The sequence below is a fragment of the Schistocerca piceifrons genome, chromosome 1 (genome assembly GCF_021461385.2).
Source record: "Schistocerca piceifrons isolate TAMUIC-IGC-003096 chromosome 1, iqSchPice1.1, whole genome shotgun sequence".
NCBI lineage: Eukaryota > Metazoa > Arthropoda > Insecta > Orthoptera > Acrididae > Schistocerca > Schistocerca piceifrons.
The window spans coordinates 298,281,394-298,305,687 of record NC_060138.1 but is presented as its reverse complement, the minus strand read 5'-3'; the positions used below and the strand labels follow the sequence as shown (position 1 = coordinate 298,305,687).

At 43.4% G+C, this 24,294-nt stretch overlaps 1 protein-coding gene across 4 annotated transcripts in view; it reads left to right on the top strand.

Annotated features, from left to right (window-relative positions):
- Nucleotides 1-22,823, top strand: part of LOC124793985 (RAB6A-GEF complex partner protein 2) — a 106,629-nt gene extending 83,806 nt beyond the window's left edge. For all 4 annotated transcript variants that reach the window (XM_047258064.1, XM_047258063.1, XM_047258062.1 and 1 more), the window contains exons 5-8: nucleotides 8,509-8,621; nucleotides 21,880-22,032; nucleotides 22,166-22,343; nucleotides 22,452-22,823. In XM_047258064.1, the coding sequence (XP_047114020.1) occupies nucleotides 8,509-8,621; nucleotides 21,880-22,032; nucleotides 22,166-22,343; nucleotides 22,452-22,675 (668 nt within the window). In that variant the 3' untranslated portion in view covers nucleotides 22,676-22,823. The remainder of the gene's footprint in view (nucleotides 1-8,508; nucleotides 8,622-21,879; nucleotides 22,033-22,165; nucleotides 22,344-22,451) is intronic.
- The last annotated feature ends 1,471 nt before the right edge of the window (nucleotides 22,824-24,294 follow it).

Genomic DNA, 24,294 nt, shown 5'->3' with positions numbered 1-24,294 from the left:
TCAGACAGATGGCTTTTGGCATATACAGCATGAAATGTCTGAAAGCAAATACCCTGCAACAATCGTCAGAAGGGCAATGTTTTGTGGCATTCTATGGGCGATCTTGTCATTCCGTACACAAGTATGCATCTATCCTTGGGAACCATGTCCACCCCTACATATAGTTTAATGTAATTGGTTAGATAAAAAAAATCTACTCATCAACCAAGCGGCAGAACACACACATGAAAGAAGGTTATAATTAGGCAAGCTTTCAGAGCTAGAGGCTCCTTCTTCAGGCAGAAGGGTTGAAGGGGAAGGAAGAGGGATGAAGGAAAAAGACTGGAGAGGCCTAGGAAAAGGGGTACATTTCAGAAAAGTCACCCAGAACCGCGGATTGGGGAGACTTACCAGATGGGATGAAAAGGAAAGACAGACTGTTGGGGACTGCATTGGATGAGATTTGAAAACATGAGAGCTAAAAGGTGGAAGACAGGGTAATATACAAAACAGAGATTACTGCTAAAATATCATGTACAAGTTAATAACAGTGAGAAGCTAATTGCATTGCATGTAACAGATGTAGGAGGGGAATGGTGAAAAATAGACAGGTAAGAAAATAAAAGATGTAGAAAACTAAAATGGAGTGAAGGAATGCTGAGACAGAAGAAATTAACATAAATTAAGGCCAGGTTGGTGGCAAGAACAAAGAACATGTAATGTTAGTTCCCATCTGCAGAGTTATGAGAAATTGATATCTGGAGGAAGAATCCAGATAGTGCGTGTGACGAAACAGGCTATGATTGTCATGTTGTGGAGCTTGCTTTGCAATAAGATAATGTGTGTTGGTAGTATACACCCTTTGCCTATGCCTGTTCATCCTAACAGATTATTTGGTGGTAGTCATGCCAATGTAAAAGGCCAAACACTGTTTACATAACATGACGTGTTGTTTCACAGGTGGCTCTCCCTTTAATAGTATATGTTTTCCCAGTTACAGGGCTGGTATAGGTGGTGGTAGGAGGGTGCATAGGACGGGTCTTGCAGCTGGGACATTCACGGGATAGGGAGTCATAGGGCAAGGAGATGGGTGCAGAAGGATCATAGGGTCTAACAAGAATATTGCGGAGATTGGGAGGGCAACAAAAAGCTGTTCTAGGTATGCTGGGCAAAATCTCAGAGTGGATCTCATTTCAGGGCATGACTTTAAAAAGTCATTTCATTGTCAAAGTAGCTGATTAATACATTCCAGTCCAGGATAATACTGAATGACCTGTGGTGTGCTTTGCTCTGAAGTTGTTTTTTGGAGGGATCAGCAGTACCATGATTGGATGTTATAGCCCAGGCAATCTGCTTTTGAACTAGGCTAGTAGGGTAATTACATCCAGTTAAGGCTGAGGTGAGAATGGTGGTGTATTGCTGTAAAGAGTCTGCATTCGAACAAATACATTTGCCTCAAATGCCAAGGCTGTATGGTAGGAAACATTTGACATGGAAAGGATGGCAACTGTCAAAAAGTAAGTATTTTTGTTTGTTTGTAGGTATAATGTGGACAGAAGTGTGTAGCTGGCCTTCAGTGAGGAAGAGATCAACTTTAAGGAAAGTAGAACAGGATTCATGGGAAATTTAATTTGGGGAAGGTATTCAGAGATTCCAGGAATTTTAACAGGTCAGCCTCACCATGAGTCCATATGGAAAGATGTCCTCAATGTATCAAAACCAAACCAGGGGCTGAAGACTTATGGATCCCAGGAAAGCCCCCTCCAAGCAACTCATGAAAAGGTTGGCGTAGGAAGGAGCTACCCTGGTTCCAGTGGCTGTACCACTGATCTGTTTGTATGTGTGCCCCTCAAAGATGAAGTAGTTGTTGCTAAGTATAAAGTTGAGTAAGGTGAGTAGGTAGGATGTCATAGGTTTGGAATCAGGTGGGTGCTGATGAGGAAATTTTCAGCAGCGAACAGACCCTGTTTGTGTGGGATGTTGGTATAGAGGGAGGTGGCATCACTGATGTGTGGTGGGAGTGGGACAGGCACGGATTTCAAATGATCTAGGAAATGGTTGGTATATTTGATGTAGAAGGGGGGAGTCTTTGTATTGTGATTCACAGGTGCTGATCAACTAAGGCAGATACACAATCAGTGGGTGCTTTGAAGCCAGCAACTATAGGATGGCTAGGATGTTTGGATTTGTGGATCTTATGAAAAAGGTAAAAGGTGAGGGATGTGTGGTCTGAATGGGGTGAGAAGTTCTGTGGATTGAGGAGTTAGTCCTTGTGAGGGCCTGAGTTCAAAAATTGATTGTTTTTGTTATATTAGCCGACATACAATTTGTTTTTCCTCAGCATGATCACATCTACCACCAGAACAATGCAACGTGGCACACAGCTTACAGAGTCCATGTGTGGTTTGAAGAGCACCAGGATGAGCTTACCGTACCCCCCTGGCCACCAGACTCCCCAGATTTAAAACCATTTGAAACACAGTGGGACCACCTCGATTGGGCTGCTCGTGACACGGATCCTCAACCTCAAACCTGGTCAGCTGGCCATGGCACTGAAGTCGGCATGGCTCCACTTCCCTGTCTGTACCTTCCAGAACCTCATTAACACTCTCCCTGCACATCTTCCAGCAGCAGCAGCAGCCCGTGTTGCAAAAAATTGTTGTTCTGGCTTTTAATGTGACGACAGTATATAAATTTTTGTCACTGCCACCAAGCAAGCAGAGTACTTAGAAACACGGTATTGATACAATGTTCAAACCAACAAGAAAGGTGCACCAATATTTGAACACTGCAGTTGGACCTGTGGCCTCCACTTTCCACAGCAGGAGCATATAAAATCCCTTGCATTTGTGTTCAGTTGCACACACAAACTATAAAAAGAAACATTAAAACCTGTCTTTTGGAACTCATGAGCAATTGTCACTTGGGCATGAAAGATAAATCTGCAGTAGAAAATCATGCACTGGAACCAGAGACCTACCAAATTCTTTTCTCTGACACTGTGGTTTTAGCAGGATCTAATCATTACTATGCTAAGATGTACTGAAAGGCCATATGATCCAAAAGTACAAAAATGACTTTAAAAGAAAATAAAACAATGGAAACTCCAGGTTGGAATATCAGAAACATTAGGAAAAGGAAATCCTTGGTGAGACTTTCAATATACTTGAGATATGCCATCCCTGGGTAGCCGGCTATATGTCAGGGATTTTTTTTGGTGTGGGAGAGATGGCAGCTGTCTAAATGCAGATTGTGTTGGTGGTTGTAGGGCATTATCTCTCCCCCCCCCCCCCCCCCCCCCCACCTGATCTACCCCACAAACAGATATCTTGTGCCACATACACTCCCAATCCTACCACCTCCCTCAAAAGCCAGAGTGCCCCCTTCATCACCTAGTACCATCCCAGACTGGAACAACAGAATCACATCCTTCGTCAGGACTTTGATTATCTATTATGCCATGAAATGAAGGACATCCTACCCAAGATCCTTCCCACCCCTCCTTAATGTGGTGTTCCGTCGACCAACCAATCTCAAAAACATCATAGTCTGTCCCTATGCCACTCCCAATTCCAACCCATTGCCATAGGGATCATATGCCTGTGGAAGATTGAGGTGCAAAACTTGCCTAATCAACCCACTCAGCACTCCCTATTCCAGTTCTGTCACAGGCTTATCTTACCCAATCAAAGGCCGGGCCACCTGTGAAAGCAGCCATGTGGTATACCAGTTCTGCTGCAACCATTGCACAGCTTTTTATATTGGTATGACTGCAAACCACCTGTCCACCAGGATGAATAGCCACTACCAAACTGTGGCCAAGAGCAGAGTCCGCCACACTGGGCTCAATATAACACACTTGATTCCAATGGCTGCTTCACAACCTGGGCCAACTGTATCCCGTTTCCACCACCAGCTTATCTAAACTGCTCAGATGAGAGTTATTCTTACAACGTATTCTCTGCTCCCAAAATTATCTTGGCCTCAGCATGCTGTCCCAACACCCTCCAATCAGTTTCTCCACCCTCTGTCCTATCACCTCCTCTCTTTTCATGTCCCCCACCCTCATTGTGCACTGCTCTCTGCCAGTGCACCCACTTGTCCTTTCTCCTTTGCTGCTTTTTCCACCACCACCACCACCACCACCACCACCACCACCTGACATTGCACATGGCAAACTCATCAGGCTGCAATCTAGTACCTGCATGCCCCACCGGACAGCATTCTGCCCCCCCCCCCCCCCCCAACCATACACTGCTATCCCTCCTCCCTCTCCAGATTGCTATGCACCTGACAGTCATATTACATTCAGAGCTACCAATGGGAGCAGTCGTGTGTGCATGAGGCGTGATTTCTTGTGTGAATGTGTGCGTGTTTTCTTTGGTGAAGTATAACAGTTTTCTCGCTGTGCCTATCTGCAACTCAACATGTCATCTTTACAGTGAGTAGCAATTTATCCTTTTCTTAGTATTGTTAACAGAAAATAAGAAAGATTTAAATTAGACAAGTTTTTGGCCTTAGTGCTAAACAAAACAAACATCACTGACTATTCCCCACCACAGATCCATAACATGTGTCGGCATGACTCTGTGACCTTAGGCAGCAATCTGATTGTGTTGTGAACTGGCCTTTGTGTGGATTCATATAACCAGTTCGGCTTGCTAAGTTTGTGATGTGAACAGCTTTCTGAGGTGGTACTCTGATGATAACTCCGGCATTGGAAGATGAAACATAGGCCTTACACCCAAAGTTTTGGAATGTTGGAGATGAGGTAGTGATGGAAGGGAATCTGTGAGGACAGACTCATGAGTCATACCTGATTAGCTAAATTGGTAGAGCACTTCCCTATGAAAGGCAAAGGCCCTGGGTCCGAGTCTTGGTCGAGCACACAGTTTCAGTCTGCCAGGAAGTTTCTTATCAGCACAACTCTGCTGCATAGGAGAAATTTCTGCTGCATAGGAGAAATTCACTCTGAAGGCTATCTGCCATGCTGTTGCTAAGCCAGGCTGCCACAGTATCCTTTCTTCCAGGAGCTCTTGTCCCACAGGGTTTACAGGAGAACTTCTGTGTAGTTTGGCATGTAGGAGAGAAGGTACTGGTGGAGTAAAGCTGTGAGGATGGGTCATGAGTTGTGCTTGGGTAGTTCAGTTGGTAGAGCACTTGCCCATGAAAGACAAAGATGCTGGGTTCAAGTACCAGCCTGGGTGCACCATTTTGATCTATCAGGAAGCTTCAAATATACAGTTTATTGGAATTTCTGGTCAATAATCGAGGTGGCAGATTAGCAAGTATATAATCTCTCCCACGTGAGAAATTTTCTCATGGCTAATTATTTGGTTTGGTTAATGCCAATATAAAGTCATTCAAAGTTATGTAAGGATATGAGTCTATTCCTCCATTTCAAACTGTTAAAAATGGATAAATTAATTCAAACATGCTGTATTGATCCACATGAAGGGCATTCCAAAATTGCTGCCACACTTGAAAACACCCAGAAAGAAAACTATATAATTTTTGACAATCAATGGTTAAATGTGTGTAAAATATTTGATGCCATAGGTATTACATAAATAAGAGTAGGTTTCCTCTCATTTGTATAATTGACAATGAGAAAGCATTGTGCCAGATGGATGCCAGATTTGTTGAAAGTTGATAATAGCAAATGCAAATATTAATTTGCTGGCATTGTTTGAACTACTTTAAAAAGAAACCAGCTGTTTTGTGCAACATTTTGTTATGATGAGGTTACCACCTCACATGAGAAATGTTAAGAGTAATCAAACAGTGGATAGAAGCCGATGGCACTGGAAAAAAAGGAATGGATGGAGGGATTCATCTTATTGACTACCTTGTGAAGAGTGGAACGATAACTAGTGAATAGTACACAAATCATAGACCAAATGGATGAAAAAAATAGTGAGGAGAAATCATATTTCAGTAGGAGACAGTACCTGCCCAAAAAAAGTGCTTTAGAAAGGGAAACACTTACTTGGAGGATAGGCCATGTTCACTACATTTAGAACCCTCTGACTTCCATTTATTCCAATTTCTAAAGAAATTTGTGTTTGTAAATAATATTGTTTTCAATTAAGTGTGTGTGACAGCCATAAATAGGTGTTTTACATAAATTTGACAGCAGCAATGACATCTACTCACAGCAAAGCTATTGAACAAAATACCTAACAGGTGAAAACATTGAAGAATAACTATTTCCAAGCTAAAGAGAAAAAGCACAGCCTTTCACTGCCCCATAAATGTTTCCCTTTTCTCTCCACCCTTCAGTTACTGTGCAGTTAGAGAATCACATTAAGAAAATGCCTCATAAAATATAATCAGAATGAATAGCAAGAAGTAAAGTGAATGGCAATCTTTGTGGTTTGTTACTTGCTCTATTTCCTTTCTTCAGCTACCCAGTGATACATTTCAGTTGTTATAGGAGTTTGTTAGTGAATTACTCCTAGTTTCAAAAGTACTTAGGAGTTTCCTTCATACTCTTCAGCTAGCACCCTAAGGAGAAAGCACATGGTAGTAACATTCCTACCAATTGTTTCCAAAATGTATCTTTTACTGCACCATGGAATGTACAGTTATGTAGGAGAATTTTCTGGGAAGGCAACTTTACCAGTTTGAAACCCAGTTTTTACAAAGTTTGGATTGGTAAGATAGCTTCCTTATAGTGTGCACTCCACTCCAGTGCAGAGTGAGAGAGTCCTTCTGTGTTGAAGGGTTTTTAGGAACTGTAATATTTTTGTGCTGTTTAAAGCTTTCCTCGATAGCAGAAAATATTGAATTTGTTGGGCATTGCATTAGATTTTATTTCTAAAACCTCACGATTAGTCATTGATGGAATGGCGTATCATCATCACATAATGATGGTAAAAGATCTCAGTAGAAAGTTAATGCAAGGAATTTTATCACCGTCCCATTAAGGTGAGCAATGGCCTGAAAAAAATGTACTAAGTGTTTCATACACTAATTGAAATTCTGTGTAATATACATGGTGTTGTAGAACTAAAAGCTAAAGTGGAATCAGCACTTTGACAAGAACATCAATTTCACCAGATTTTACAAATGAAATAATTTATTACTCATTGTATTGACCTGCATATGTTGTATACGGTTGCTTCAAGAAGTGAGTTACACATTATTATGGCAGGCCAAGTAACCAAGTAATTGATTGGATGCTGCATTCACTTCAAAGTAGCACAAAGACATGACACTATTTTTTCAGCGTAGTCACAGAGTCTGTGAATATTGGTTGGAACATTCCACCAGTTGATCAATTCCTCGACAATAAAAATCTGCTCATTGTTCATGAAGCCATACAAGAAATGATGTGTGAACGTCCTCATCATTGGAAAATTTCTTTCCCCCAAATGTTGTTTCAACTTGCCGAAAAGGTGGAAATTGCAGGTGCAAGACCTGGACCTCTCGATCAGCGTCACCCACGCTGTGCAGATCTCATCAAATTGTTGGACCATATTACTATGGCTTGACATGACATTGCATTTTGTCCATATATGGAGACTGAGTGTGCAACTTTGATGCTTTGCCCAAAAGAAACATATGGTCCTGCCTACTTCAACTTGGGAGTGCTTTTCCATTTCAGTCACACTCTGTGATGCACATGTTATCCCTACCACTGTAGAACTGTGTCTGCAGGAAATTCTATACATGCACTCTCTTCTGACAACACACCACCCTTGTTCTCCAATGGTCATAACATGGGACGACATGTGTATCTTAATTTCTGAAGTACCTACATACTTTCATTACCTGTTGACTTTTGAAGTAATATTTTGATATGGCAAAAATCAGTAAATTATTTATTCTTCAAAACTGACATCATACAGAATTATTTTACAGGACTTGTACTTTTCACTCTGATTCCAATACATCAATTTTTAATGATATTTACAACTAATAGTGAAGTTCATGTGTTTATGTAAACTCTAATGTATACAACCTGCCATAAATTATTTTGTAAGAAGCTTGGTGGTTCAAAGCAGTGTTCTTTATTTCGGTGCATTTAACTTTTCATTTAGAAGAGGTGAATTTAACACTGGATTTAGAAGAGGAGGAAATTCTATTTTTATATGTGCTTTGTGGTCTCATTGTGCACTTGTGACTTGGATAGTGCAGGTTATTTGTGCTGAATATAGCAGCAGTAACTCTTCTCATTCTGTTTGTATGAAGAGACAAATAATGTGAGGAATTTTGTTAGAGTGTAATATCCTATTTTTAAATACATTTTATTGTTTTTGTTTGTGTTTTATTAAAATCCCAGTCATTGTGAGATCTGTTATGTTTAATTCAAAGGCCAATTTAATTTTTAATTTATAATAGTTAAAAGTCTACTGTGTAGTGTAGTTTTAAGTTGGTAAACTCTCAGTTATTTTATTCACAACTGTAACACACCAATTTCCTCTCACTAGTGTATTACGTACATAACCATTTAAAATTTTCATTCTACCTTAGAACATCTCCTAGAATGTATCCATAGTAATTTTGTTTATCTTTTCTAACGAGGTCTTCCTGAAAGTGGGGCTTGTGGTGATAGTGAGGATTTGAGTCCAAGTAACCCATTTCTAGAGACACAACGAAGAGATACACCTTTAACTCTTGCAATGCAAGTTCTTCAGGTAAAACTATTCATTTGGTGATTACTTTTAAGAGAGAATAAGTTCAATTTTTTTTTCTTATGGAAATGGAAGAAATGATGCAGTAAATATGTGGGTTGTTATGATTTGTACTATATAAAATCACTAAGTAAATATTTACCAAAGTGAAATATAACATTTATAAGGACCTATAAGCAGCTTCAATGATTTCAGACTTGTTCTGCTTTGAATAGCATGCCAGTTTTTGTGGGTGTGTTTGTCTTTGCGGATTTCATATTTTTATGGTGCATTCACTAATTTAAAAAAAAGTGCTATAAGGATCACGGGGTAACTGAATCACAATTTTACTGCATGAACTTAATGTTGTGTACTTTAAATTCTAGTGTTTCTTATGTTTTATTCAAGATAATTGTTAAAGTAGTCTTTTATTATAAAATGAAACTTCCTGGTTGAAATTTTTTATTTGAAAAGCTCTCTGAATGCCAGGGTTAAAAAAATTATCTTCATTTGGTCTCAGTTACCTCAAGACTTGGGGGTAACTGGATCCAATGTCTGTACTCCAGATAAGCTTTGTTAGTCTGATTTTGGGTATTTGTGCCTCTAGGCAAGCAAGTTACACACAGAATTCACTCTTACTTCAATAGTTATGTTATAACCAATGCCAGAGCTTTTATGGTATAGACAGATGAGTGTAGCAGTAAAACATTGAGGGGTTGTAAACATGATCACTGTGAGGTGGCAGCTTCATGATAATAACTTTATGTTGCTGGGCTATCCGGATCAGTTTACTTGAAATGGGTTGTGTATCCATCATAAATTATTAATGTTGCGGTCTATGAACGTCTATGAACTAGTTGAAAAATTGTGTAGTCTGCATCCAATGTTGTTAACTGCTGACATTGCAGTCTGTGTAGATATCTCGTGCCAATCTAGTTTTCCGTTACATACTCTCCTTTAAATGCATATTGCATGCGCATTTATTTATAATCAGCTGTCAAACACAATAAGACTAATTATTTCTTCCCGAGAAGAATTAGACTTACATTTGCTTTTGATGCCAACTGCTCCATCAAGCCAAGTGTTAGAAGAGTCATGAGAAAAAGAGATTTCATCACAGTTTGTCCTGGCTTTCCCCTTCAGATTTAGTTCTTTAGCAGTGGCAGTGGGTTGGCACAATCACAATGAGAATATTCAATACTTTATAGAAAGTGAATGTCATTTGCTGAATGAAGAAATCCAATCTGATTTTTGATGTAACACTTTACAATCCAGTGCATCTGATGACAGGCCAAATCCATTTTTCTGCATTGTTTAGGTTAAATTTACCATTTCTTCTTCATAATGTGAGCCCCTTCGCTTGTGTCCCATTAACATAATGTTTTAATGCTATGCAAGAATGTTGCAGAAAACTGCTGCACCACGGGTACACTTACTTCCACTTTTCACATTATCTAGTGTGAATAAGGACAACCATTAGCTGTGTAATGAAATGGTGAAAATGGAAGTTTGTCCAGACCAGAACTCAAACCAACATTTCTCGTTTACCACAAGTGACATGTGGAACTTGGAGTCTGGTCACGAGTTGTGATTAAATAGCCTAATGGTAAGGCGACAAGTGGAAAATCAGAGTTTGAGTTCCAGTCCAGCACAAATTTTCATTGTTGTCATTCCATTAGACAGCTAACGATTGTCCATATTCACAACTGTGAATACATTTCATCACATTAATCTTCCTAGACACAAAGAAAGGCTATGGCATTGTATCAAAATCCAAAATCTGGGACTGCCTAGAGAGAAGAAATTTACCCAAGGCACTGATTGATAAAGTGAAGATGCTGTGTTCGAGTAGGAAATGGAGTAAGTGAATGGTTTGAGACCAAGCATGGGGTCCAGCAGGGTAGTGCTTTGTCTCCACTGCTCTTCATCATTGTGATGAATGATATCGTGAAAAGGATAAAGACCCCCTGCGGGTTCGGGGGAAGAATAGGCCCGCGGTATTCCTGCCTGTCGTAAGAGGCGACTAAAAGGAGTCTCAAACGTTTCGGCCTTATGTGATGGTCCCCTCTCGGGTTTGACCTCCATCTTTCTAAATTATTCCGAAGAGCGAGCCAATTGGGGAAGGGCACCTTACATGGTGCACTGTATCCTTCGTGCAATTAGACCTATAGCCGTCTTTCTCGTCGTTGCAATGGTGTCCCGCTCGTTTTCGATCTCTTGGGCGATTACCACGCTGCACTCTGCAGTGTTTCTTTTAACTGTGACGACGACCTTGGCCATTTTTGCACCTAAGATCCAGCACGGTAGCCAGTCCGTTGTGGTGGGGTCGCCATGTACCCTCTTGGTTGTAGCCCCCTGACAACACAGGGATCGCTCTACTGATGCCTGCGCCGTTCACTCCCCACGTATGCCAAGGAGTAGATGCCCATCTCCCTGGGGCATCAGGACTCCCGGCAATGGCCATCCTGCCAGGTGGCCTTTGCTGTGGCTGGGTGGCGCCCGTGGGGAGGGCCCTTGGTCGGAGTAGGTGGCATCAGGGCGGATGACCCGCAATGAAGCGTGGTACATCATCTCTCGCTGGCGGCCAGCCGCCAGCAGTCTCTAAGCGTTCTCGGGCTCAATTTAATGCTGAAAAGTACAATCCGAAAACGTTCCCCTCTCTGGCCACGCCGTGGGAGGAACGTAAATCTCAGGATGGCAGTAGCACTTATTCGCCCCGATTCTTAGTTTGTACGAGAGCTGATGGGGAGTCTTTTCTCTCAACAAAGCCTCAGTTCTTCGTCGAGCATTTAGAGGACAAGTTTGGGGAGGTGGAGGGCTTGTCAAAAATGCGCTCTGGATCGGTCCTGATCCAAACGGCATCCTCTGCCCAGTCACGACGGTTACTTGCTTGTGACAAGTTGGGGGATGTTGCTGTTACGATCACACCGCATAAGAGTTTAAATATGGTCCAGGGAGTTATTTACCATAAGGACCTTCTTTTGCAGTCTGATGACGAGCTGCGCGCCAACTTAGAGCGCAGAGGTGTACATTTCGTCCGGCGCGTTCATCGGGGTCCGAAGGAAAATCAGATAGCTACCGGTGCCTTCATCTTGGCCTTCGAGGGTGATACGTTACCGGAAAAGGTCAAGGTGATGGTCTACCGATGTGACGTCAGGCCCTATATTCCTCCCCCGATGCGGTGCTTCAAGTGCTGGAAGTTTGGCCATATGTCTTCCCGCTGCACTTCCAGCCTCACATGTCGAGATTGCGGCCGCCCGTCTCATCCCGATACTCCATGTGCCCCGCCTCCCATCTGTGTCAACTGCGGGGAGCACCATTCACCTTGCTCGCCAGACTGCAGAATCTTCCAGAAAGAACGCAAAATCATGGAATATAAGACCCTGGACCGACTGACTTATACTGAGGCCAAGCGGAAATACGACCGATTACATCCCGTGCGAATGACGTCATCCTACGCCGCCGCTACAACACCTGTGCTCGCCCCATCAGTTTCACGACTTCCAGCCAGCTCGATAACCAGTAAGACTCCTCCTGCCCCCTTGCCAGTGGGGGGCTCTACCCACCGGGTTGCTCCTGCGCCACCTACCTCAGGGCAACACCATCCCCCCCATCAGGGACGTCCGTCCCTGCTTCTAAGCCGGAGAAGTGTCCAACTTCTTCGGCTTCTCACGCTCGCAAGGGGTCCCTCGCGTCCCTCCCTTCCCAGGTTTCCACCAGTGGGAAGGCTGACGACCGCCAGTGGCGTAAGTGCCCGCAATCAGCTGGTCGACGGGCTTCACGATCCTCCTCAGTCCCGGAGACTGAATCGGTGAAGCCCTCCCAGCCAGTTAAACCCAAGGAGCAGCGTGAGAAATCAAAGAAGAAGAGCTCTAAGCCCAAGGAACTCGCGGTGGCAGCCACCCCACCGCCACCTTACAGCTCTGCGTCTGAGGACGAGGTGGAGATCCTGGCGTCCGCTGAGGACCTAGAACTCGCCGGTCCCTCAGACGCCATGGATAACACTAGCACGGGTGCTCAATCGGAGGCAGCAGGTGACCCAGCGGCGTAATCTGCCTTCCCCGTCCCGTCACGCCTTTCTCAGCCATGGACAATACCATCCTCCAGTGGAACTGCAGCGGTTTCTTCCACCATCTCGCTGAGCTCCGCCAACTTATCAGCCTTCACCCTTTCTTCTGCATTGCTCTCCAGGAAACTTGGTTTCCAGCAATGCGAACCCCCGCCCTCCGTGGCTATCGGGGTTATTATAAGAACCGAGCAGCTTATGAAAGGGTGTCTGGTGGCGTCTGCATATATGTCCTTCACACTCTGCACAGCGAGTCTGTCCGTCTCCAGACGCCTTTAGAGGCTGTCGCTGTACGCGTGTGGACGCCACAGGCTGTTACCGTCTGCAGTCTTTACATTCCACCGGATGGTGATGTCTCGCAGCTTGTCCTGGCTGCACTGGTCGCCCAATTGCCGCCACCTTTCTTGCTATTGGGCGACTTCAACGCCCATAACCCTCTGTGGGGTGGGTCAGTGGCCACAGGTCGAGGCGCCATCGTTGAGCATTTATTGTCGCAGCTCGATCTCTCGCTGTTAAATGATGGTGCCTTCACACACTTCAGTGTGGCGCATGGCACCTACTCCGCCATTGACCTTTCCATCTGTAGCCATAGCCTCTTACCGTCTGTACAATGGAGTGTGCATGACAACCTGTGTGGTAGTGACCACTTTCCGATCTTTTTGTCGCTACCACAGCGCCACTGTTCTGGGCGCCCTAGCAGATGGGCTCTGAATAAGGCTGACTGGGACTTGTTCTCCTCCACTGCCGCTTTTGAGCCTCTCTCTACCGATGACATTGATGCGGTGGTTCAATCGGTCACCACCGGCATCGTTACTGCCGCCGAATCTGCCATTCCCCATTCCTGTGGGTCCCCTCGGCGGAGGGCTGTGCCTTGGTGGTCGCCTGAGATCGCTGAAGCGATTAAAGATCGCCGGCGGGCGCTCCAGCGTCACAAGCGACATCCCTCCTTAGCCCACCTTATCGCCTTCAAATGGCTGCGTGCGCGGGCCCGCCTCCTTATCCGCCAGGGCAAGAAGGAGTGCTGGGAGCGGTATGTGTCCACGATTGGCCTCCATGTCACTCCCTCGCAGGTCTGGGCCAAGATTCGACGCGTCTACGGCTATCGGACCCCTGCCAGCGTCCCTGCGCTCTCACTGAATGGAGCCGTTTGTACCGACTCCGACGTCATTGCAAATCGCTTAGCAGAGCATTTTGCTATGAGTTCCGCTTCTGCGAACTACCCCCAGGCCTTCCGCTCCATTAAAGAGCGGCTGGAACGTCGGAGCCTTTCATTTCGCAGCAACCACCCGGAATCTTACAATGCTCCATTCAGTGAGTGGGAATTTCGCAGTGCCCTAGCTGCTTGCCCTGATACCGCTCCTGGGCCAGATGGCATCCACTGTCAGATGCTGACACACCTTTCAGTGGACTGCCAGCGGCGCCTTCTCGATCTTTACAACCGTCTTTGGGTCGAGGGGGAGTTTCCGTCGCAATGGCGGGAAGGCATTGTCATCCCCGTTTTGAAACCTGGAAAGAACCCTTTAGAGGTGGACAGCTACCGTCCCATTAGCCTCACCAACGTTCTTTGTAAGTTGCTTGAACGGATGGTGAGCCGGCGCTTGAATTGGGTACTGGAGTCTCGGGGCCTTCTGGCTCCATCTCAGGGTGGGTTCCGTAAAGGCCGCTCCGCCGCCGACAATCTGGTGAGCCTGGAGTCGGCCATCCGTACTGCCTTTTCCCGCCGTCAGCACCTGGTCGCTGTCTTTTTCGACATGCGGAAGGCGTACGATACGACGTGGCGTCATCACATTCTTTCTACGCTCCATGGATGGGGTCTTCGGGGTCCTCTTCCGATTTTTATCCGCAATTTTCTGTCGTGTCGTACCTTTCGCGTGCAAGTCGCGGCCTCGTATAGTTCCTCCCACGTCCAGGAGAACGGTGTGCCACAGGGTTCCGTTTTAAGTGTCTGTCTGTTTTTAATAGCCATTAACGGTCTTGCTGCGGCCGTGGGAAACTCTGTCTCCGCTTCCCTGTATGCTGACGACTTCTGCCTTTATTACAGCTCTCCCAGCATTGCAGCTGTTGAACGTCAGCTACAGGGCGCTATCCGTAAGGCGCAGTCTTGGGCTGTAGCCCATGGGTTTCAGTTTTCGGCAGCCAAGACCCGCGTTATGCATTTCTGCCGGCGCCGAACAGTCCATCCTGAGCCGCGGCTTTATCTTGCCGACGAACTCCTTGCTGTGGTGGAGACCCACAGGTTTTTGGGGGTGGTTTTCGATGCCCGGTTGACTTGGCTGCCTCATATCCGGCAGCTTAAACAGACGTGTTGGCGGCATCTAAACGCTCTGAGATGCTTGAGCCACACCCGCTGGGGCGCCGACCGCTTTACCCTGTTGCGGCTCTACCAGGCGTTAATCCAGTCCCGTCTGGATTATGGGAGCCTGGCTTATGGCTCAGCATCCCCATCTGCGTTACAGGTGCTGGACCCAATTCTCCACAGCGGGATACGCCTTGCCACTGGTGCTTTCCGCACCAGCCCCGTGGACAGCGTACTAGTGGAGGCAGGTGTACCTCCCCTGCGGTTCCGACGCCAACGTTTGCTGGCCGCTTATGTTGCCCATGTTCTAAGCTCGCCCGGGCATCCAAATTATCATCTCCTGTTCCCGCGATCGGTCGTCCATCTGCCAGATCGTCGGCCCCGGTCTGGTTGTACAATAGCGGTCCGCGTCAAAGAGCTTCTCTCTGGGCTTCAGGTTTTCACTGTTCCACCTACTTTCCGGGCTACTTTGCATACACCCCCATGGTGTGTTCGTCGCCCTTGCCTTCGGCTGGACCTGGCACAGGGCCCGAAGGACTCAGTCCCTCCAGAGGCCTTCCGCCGCCGCTTTTATTCTATCCTGGCCACGTATCAGGGCTCTGGTATTGTCTACACTGACGGTTCGATGGTTGCTGGTCGTGTCGGGTATGCGCTCACTCTCGGGGACCGTTCCGAACAACGTTCCTTGCCGGATGGCTGCAGCGTTTACACTGCTGAACTGGTCGCCATCTTTCGTGCCCTAGAGTATATCCGCTCCTGCTCAGGTGAGTCCTTCGTTATCTGTAGCGATTCCCTGAGCGGTTTACGAGCTCTCGACCAGTGTTTCCCTCGTTCTCGTTTGGTGATGGCTATCCACGAGTCTCTGCATACTCTCGCCTGTTGCGGCCGCTCTGTGGTCTTTGTGTGGACCCCCGGTCATGTCGGTATCCCGGGTAACGAACATGTTGACCGCCTGGCGAAAGAGGCCACCAGCAAGCCATCTCTGGACCTTGGCCTCCCTGAGACTGATTTGCGGGCAGTCTTCCGCCGCAAAATCTTGGCGCTATGGGACGAGGAATGGCGCGAACTGACAATGTCCAATAAACTCCGTGCTGTCAAGGAGATGACGGCTGTGTGGCGGTCATCCCTGCGAGCCACTCGCAGGGACTCGGTAGTTCTTTGCCGGCTCCGCATTGGCCACTCCCGGCTGACACACAGTTATTTACTGCGCAGGGAGGACCCTCCTGTATGTCGCTGCGGGGCGGCTTTGACAGTGGCCCACATTCTGTTGGCCTGCCCCCTTTTAGCTGTGGTCAGGCAGACATTTGCGCTGCCTGATACGCTCCCTGCCCTTTTAACAGACGACTCCGCTATGGCTGACTTAGTTTTACGTTTTATTCGGGCAGGGGGATTTTATCATTTAATCTGAGTGCTTCTGTTTTATTTTATTGTTTTGTGTTGATTCTGGCCTTTGGCCTATGATTTTACACTGATTTTTTAATGTGTTTCTAAGTGGTTGGCTTTTCCTTTTTTATTTCTATGGTCGGCCAACCACCGTCATTCTCTATGTGGTTTTCGTTCGTTTTGTCTTGTCTTTGTCTCAGTCTCTCCTGTTCTGTATCGTCTGTGATCTCTTCTGTTCCTCGTTTTTATTCTCTGTGGGTGTTCTTTGTCTTTGGAAAAAGGGACCGATGACCATAGTAGTCTGGTCCCTTTAATCCCCCAACCAACCAACCAAAAGGATAAAGAAGCAGTATGGGCCTGAATTGAAAACAGTGTTGTTCACTGATGTTAATATTAGGTGGAGGAAATGGAAATGAAGGCCAAGAAAAACTTTATATATTGAAGAATAGCTTTGAGTAGTTGGTCTCAAAGTCAGTGAATCAGGTACAGTAGCGTAGCATGAAGGTAAGTAAACAAGGACGACAGCACAGGTTACAGCTAGATGGAAGATCCTTGAAAAACTGCAGCATTTCATATACTTGGACAGTTTAATAGATTGTAAAAGCTTAACTCAAAATTAAGCTGCCCAATTTTAAAATTAAGTATGGTGGCACCTTTGTGACAGACAGGTACCACACAAGGCAGTATCTTCTTTATTCCCATTTTGACCTACTCACTGGAGACCTGCCATCTGACAGGGAGAGAATAACCAAATCCAAGCTGCTGAAAAGAAGTTTGTTAGAACTGTGCTGAGGTGAACAAAAAAGGATAAGATAAGGAATGAAAGCAACAGAATGAGTGCAGGTGTAAAACTCAATGTACTGTGAAAACTCCACCAATCTAATTAAGATGTAGTCATATGAAATGGTTGGAAGAAACCAGGATACCAAAAAAGTCTTGAAAAGACTGTAAATAGGAAAAGACCAAGGAAAAGATGGATCAGCATAGTTAAGAAGAGTTACCAGAAATGGTCTCCATTAGGAAAGATCCCTGAGGAAGAGCTGTACAAAATGAATGAATGAATAAATAAATAAATAAATAAATTTGGAGTAACTGGACCCTTTACAGCCCAAGAATATGGCCATTTCAAAAAGCTGTTTTTTTGGGGGTGGTGGGGGTGGGGAGGGGTGTAACTTGACCACCAATGTCAGAAGTAAAACACAGAACTGAAAATCAGAAACAGTCTCTCATGTGAAATCTAGACTGTTTACATTCTAGCTATGTCTGATAAATGATTAATTGTGTTGTTTTACAAAGATGAAACACAAAATTCAGTTTTAGCAACACTATGGCCCAGTTACCTTTTAAGAATGATGAACAGTCATTCTTGCTTCCTTATAAGTTTCATTTCAGATATATTTTATTATAAATGTCATACTATTTTCCTATTCTTATTCATTTTTATATTTGTTGTTGGATAAGGTTAACTTATTGAAATATTTCATTTTCTATCTCTCTCCTATATTTGTCTTGCCAGGTTAAGTGCATTACCTGATTTCTTGTTATAACTAAGATGTTCACATTTCAAATTTCAGTGTTAGACTTATTTCTCATTCTTCTCATGGCCAGCAGTCCTGAGTATTGTTTCTCAAAAGCTGGCTACGACTTGTGGAGGTTGGTCAAAGGTCTAAAAGGACGGGGCACATCCAGAAACTAAGTTTGCCGATGTTGTTTCCTTTAATGTAGACGTATTTAGCAGGGAAAATTGCACATGTGCAACAAACGTCTGACATGACAATCAAATGCCGGCCAGACAGGTCCTGCCTGGTGCCAGTACTGCGGCAGCAGTGCCCCGAATTGACATCTCTTACTCATTCTCTTGCCATCTGCAAGATTCGGTCATTGATAAGGTTCCTTAATGCACAAAACATTGCACCCATCGAAATTCATCATCAGCTCTGTCAGGTCTATGAGCAGAACATCATGATGGCCCATAACTGGTGGGGCACGTTTCTGAAAGTCAACAAAGTGTCCATGATGAAGAGCGCATTGGGCAACTATCCCTCATCAGTGATCACCTGCTTGAGCTGGGACGGCAGCATATCCTGGAAAACCATCTCTTCACAATTAGGAGCTCAGCAGCCATTTTCCACAGATATCGTGATCCTTGTTGCATGAAATTTGGAGGTTCTCACTGGACACCGGAAACTAAGCAGCAGTCAATGCACTGATGTCACAGTGGATGTCTTGTCAGTATGAAATTCAAAGAGATTGTGTTGATGCAGAAAGTGATGTGCATGGTGTTCTGAAACATTGCTCATTGACTTTCTGTCCAGAGGTGAAAAAGTGAACACCCCATTAGACCAATGAAGAGGTGAAGACGACTGTCACGTGCTGGTTCCATTCACAAGAGGCAGACGTCTACAACACAGGAATACAAAAGTTGATCCCATGATATGACAGTTCTTTTGGTGACTATGTTGAAAAATAGCTCAAATATTGCTGTACCTGTTGCCGATAAATTCATTCATCTAACTTTGTTGTCCTTGTTTTTTAAAAGAATTAGAGAAACTTACTTTCTGGATGCACCTTGTGCATCCCAAATGTGTTCTGTACAATTAAGGTCAGATGACATTGTGGAGGGTGAAGGAACCACACACAAGCACTCTTATGTCATCAAGCCAAGCTGATACAATACTGGAGGGACTAGATAGAGACTTGTGTTGATGACTGAACTGGTTGCTTATGACTTGCTGCTGGCAGACAGACAGATGGTGAGAGACAATGGCTTGACATATGAACGGCTTATTTCAGTAGCGGTACAAATCCATTACCTCCATTTTTCTGCCTATAATGCTTCTGACATTAATGATCCAAACAAACAGAAAGAAGGGTTCATCTCTAGCAAGAAGCCATATGCTTGAATATTTCTGGTATCTCAACTGCAGATTTTTCAGCACTTATTTAACTTTAGGACTCTGTATCTCAAAATGAACAAAAATGGACTTGTACCACTATTGAAATAAGCCCTTCATATCAGAGACCTCATTTCATCTCTGTAAACATTCCCAACATGAGAATACATCCATGACCTGCCAGAAGAGTGCCCTGATGCCAAGCAAGCTGCATTGCCTCATGTGGTTTTCAGTGAACTGATACTCTGTCTTTGATGTGTGTTTTGATTCATCAGTTCATATGACATTCTTCCATGTTTTTAGTGTTCATTTACTTACACTATTACCTAGGGTTTACACCATGGAGGGAGAGAGATGAGAAAACAGTTTTGAGAAGAGTTAATAACATCATCCATTACTGTGTAAAATCCACCTCCACACTTATCCATGCCTTACAGATTTCAGTTACATGTTACTCCTGCACGTCATGTACCCATCTTCCAATCAGTCACCAATAAATGGGGTTATTTTAACAATTTAAATGTCACCTCGAAAAAAGAAAATCATGCTGGGAATATGAAACTTGCCTACTCAACATATTCACCCTTTAATGTGACACTTTTTCCCAAAAATGGATGACTTAGTCAAGACCTTGATTGTAGAATTACGCATTGTGGTTGTTCAGAAAAAAATTAACTTCAGAAATAACATCATCAATAATTCTGGAAATAACTGACACACAATAGGTTTCTTCATCTGCAGAAAGAGGAGCAAGTTGTTGGGTCCCTGTCAGTAGAATATGGTGGCTAGTCAAAATTTGATAGCCCAAAAAAGTGGTGTGTGTGTGTGTGTGTGTGTGTGTGTGTGTGTGGGTGCGTGCGTGCGTGCGTGCGTGCGTGTGTGTGTGTGTGTGTGTGTGTGTGTGTGCGCGCATTATGTGCAGAATGAGCAAGGGCAATGTCATGGAGTAAAATCACCCCCTTGGACAAATTCTTGCAACACATTGTCTTGATGGCCTCCTGTAACCACATTAAAAAAATTCCAGTTTTATCCTGCTGTGATGGTTTGCCTACTTATAAGTGTAATCTGTTAGCATCACATCAAGGCAGTCCCAAAAAGCACTCTGCATCACCTTGCCTGATGATGGTTGGATCTTCACCTTTGATCAGTAATACAATATGATCATTTCATTTTAGTGTTGGTGACAGTGATACATCCTGTAATCAACAATGGTGATTGGCAGCTAAAGAACTCATCCAGATTGGTTAACACAGCTGCAATGTTTCCACTGCTGTCTCATTTCAGTGGGTTTTTTGAATGGGTGTGAGCAGTCATGAAACCAAGTTTGCAAAGACATTTATCGTGTTAAAAATGTCGTGTAAAATGTTGACAAGTGATCTGTGACTGACTCACTCTCAATTGTTATACAACAGTATTCGAGGACCAGTCCTCCATTTCACAATCTCATCCTGGTTCTTCATAGAGAAGTTAGCCACTTGGTTCTTTGTTATTCAGACTTCTATGACCACACTGGAAGCTTTCACAGCAGCTGAATGCTGTGTCATGTTATAATGCGTATTTGGCATACACTTACAGCAGTTAAGCATGGCTTGTTACAGCGGTGTTCCCTTCAAATGTAGAAAACGATTTATTGTTCGACACTTCACTTTATTGAGGGACTTAACCGTTTTGTTTTGGCTCCTTTAGGGGTGCACTTCGGTACTGTAGTGGGTGGAGGGGGGGAGTAGTTCAGTGTGCACTGGAAGTGCATGCAGATATGCACCTGCGGAACTTCAATTTTTTCAGCTGATAGTTGAAAGTGTCACTGTCCCTCATACAGATGTCTTTCACTGCAATCTGTTCTCTGACCTTTTTTGTAGTTTCCTGTCTTTCCTCATAATTTCTGACACGTGTCTCTCCAGTGCCTGAAAAATCCTACACTTTTAAAATAATTTTCATGTTAAAAGTCCATTAATGATTGTCATTGATAAAAAAAAAAAAAAGAACACACATCATTGGAAACTTAGTTTTGGAAACTGATATTATAGTTACAAATAATTTTAGTCTTATTGCAATTGATTTTCAGGCTTTCCATATGAAGTTCTTCCTTTAGTAGTTTAAATTTATATGCACTAGGCCAAACAGTGTCATTAGCAAAATGAAGGTGCTGTGTAACTGTTCCATTGAAAAACATTCATTCTTCACTTTTTCTGTTTAAGGACTTGGAAAGTTCATTTGCAGACTCTAAGAATAATTTTGGTGATGTAGAAGCCTGACATCTCTTTCAGTTCTGAATTTTCCACTGTGCTCATGAAATGTAATGGAAGCTATAGCATTTATGTGTATAAACCTTCTTTCTTTCTTTCTTTCTCTCTCTTTTTATTTTTAGTACAGATTTCTATTTCTTCCTAACTGAGCCCTGAGCTATTTTAAAATCTATCCCAGGGAAACTAACTGCTCCATTCTCAAATTTTGTTGATGACTTGCACACTGTTTGCAGTCGCATTTCCATGAATAAAACAACCTGTTTCATTGTTCTATTAAAATCCAATGTTTTTAATATCAGCGACACTGTTTTTGTTGAATCTGTATATGAATATAAATTACTAACTGAATATGAAATAGATAAAAATAATCCCTGCAATACGATTCACTGTCTTTCAGAATGTCACAGCAAGGAGAAGTCCAAATTTTTATAATATTACAAATGCAAAAGGAAAAGTGGTTAGATTCTGCTTGTTCAAGCAAGCTTACAAACTTGGCGAAGATATTGTTGGCACGTTCGATTTCACAGATTCAACTGTGCCATGTGTTCAGGTTTGTGGACTGATTTTTATTTAACTTGTAACGAGATGTTGGACAGCATGTTGCTGAATATGTTATAGAAAACAGTTAAAATTATTTTTCATCTTATTGCTGCTATTGTAGTCATGTTTATATGTACCTTCAGTTTTCAGTGATGCTACAGAGTGAAGAAGAGATTGCTCCATCATGTAGACGAATGGTCAGATATGGTCCTGCTGTTGTATCATACAATAAATATCATGAAATGTGTTTGAGTTTGAAATGTTCACAAATGATTCTACCCATTCCACTACATATCACGCCCGCATTTTCCACTGAATTAGGTAAATATGAAATATGCCAGTTTAATTTGTGGTACTGTGTACTAAAATATCAATTATCATGTATGTCTTACTTTCAAATTATATTAACACAGTCCTATGCTGTTTCAGTGTCACTTCGATGGAGGTTACATTTTGAGTTCGTGACATGCCCTTCCTGTGACAACAGTCTTGTCACTGGAAAGAATCTCACAGATCGTAATGTATGGCAGGGCCCTGCATCATTGGACATAGAGACAATGGTGTGGAACCTGCCAATTAAAATATATCCCACAACACCACTACAAGTATCTCAAGGACTTCAGGCACAAGCCAAGCACAGCATAATTATCTGAAGCAGACTTGTTTGCAGATTTATAAGAGGTTGTTGTTTCACAAGGTACTTTGTTTGGTAAAACACTGGTAAAGTGAATGTTGCAGTGTTGCATATGGTGTTGTAGCCTCCTGCATATAACTTAAAATTTTTACTGGTTGTGTGGGGGGGGGGGGGGGGGGGGGACGATGACATAATCAAAATTTTAAAATGTTCATTACATATATTCTCAAATGTGGATGCCCTGTTTGTTTTTATGCTTTGTTAATTAAATAAATAAAAAAATCTTTGTAGAACCCAACACGCATTTGATGCTTTGTCATGTGAGACTGGTAATCTACATGTTGAAAATTTCAGATAGTATTCCATCCTTTGCCGCAAGATGACTGTCTACGATTTAAATATACTGTATATTCTTTGCCTTATGGAGCTTCTGTTCTTCACTAAGAATAGTCTTGCAAATCTGGTCAACTTAAGTGCTCAACTAAATGCATCTGTATACAAAACAGTCGTATGATACAGTTGGCTGAGGCCCGGAAGGGCGGATTCAGCCAGCCACCTAATTGGAAAGCTTTTTCATTCTCTTTTGTCACAATGGTACTTTTCCTTTGGAAGGAGTGTGTGTGTGTGGGGGGGGGGGGGGGGGGGGACAAGGTACAGTTGTATTCTCAGTGGATACCTATAGCTTGCAGAAAAATAAACCATTGTTAACATCCATAAACAATTGTGTGCAGTGTGTGGTAATTGATGCAGCTGAAAGTACTGTTGGGTGATAAGTAACGAGAGTGGAAGCATCAGGAAGTGCAGAAACTTGAGTTCCACTATCAACCAGAATACTGCTCTCAGTGTGGTGAGTTGTGAAGGTGCTAATGGAAAGCTGTCAGTCAGCATTGAAAGTCTGTGCAGTATTTGACACTCTTTGATATTTGAAGGTGTGCTTAACATGAGTTCTATGAATACTCACAACAGACCATCAGATCCAAAGAAAAGCCATTTTGTAGCTGTTGGAGCAGTTTGAAATGAAGGAAGAGATATTTCTGTCACAGACAATTATAGTTGATAAAATCTGGAGGCATCACTTTGAGCTAGAAACAAAAAAGCGGTCACCAGAGTGCCACACTAGAAAAGAATTAAAGGCATCTCCCTCTACAGCAAAGTCATGATGACATGTTGCCAAAAGAGACAACCATTAATTCAGAGGCATATGTGAAGACTGTAAAGAATCTCAAGAACCATTTCTGATATGGATGGTCTAAAAATAATGCAACAGATATCTTGTTCTGACTTGGTGCCCTGGACCCTCCGTCTATTTGGACCACCCTAAGGATTCACTACCTTTGTAATTAATGCAGTGAAAACATGTCTACGACCACAGACCAAGAACTTTTAACAACAGGGAATACATACTCTTGCACAACACACAAGGCCATAGAACATGATGAAAATGATAGAAATGTTGACTGATATGATTACCAAATTATAACTCGGAGTAATTGTGTTCCGAGTTAAAAATTGTGAGATATTAATTGTTGAACAACACTCATAAATCGTGCTACAGCTCTCATTATATTTCATCAGAACAGTGGCAAGATGATTGTGTATCATGAAAGTATTCTCAGCTGCCCTAGATGAATATTTCAG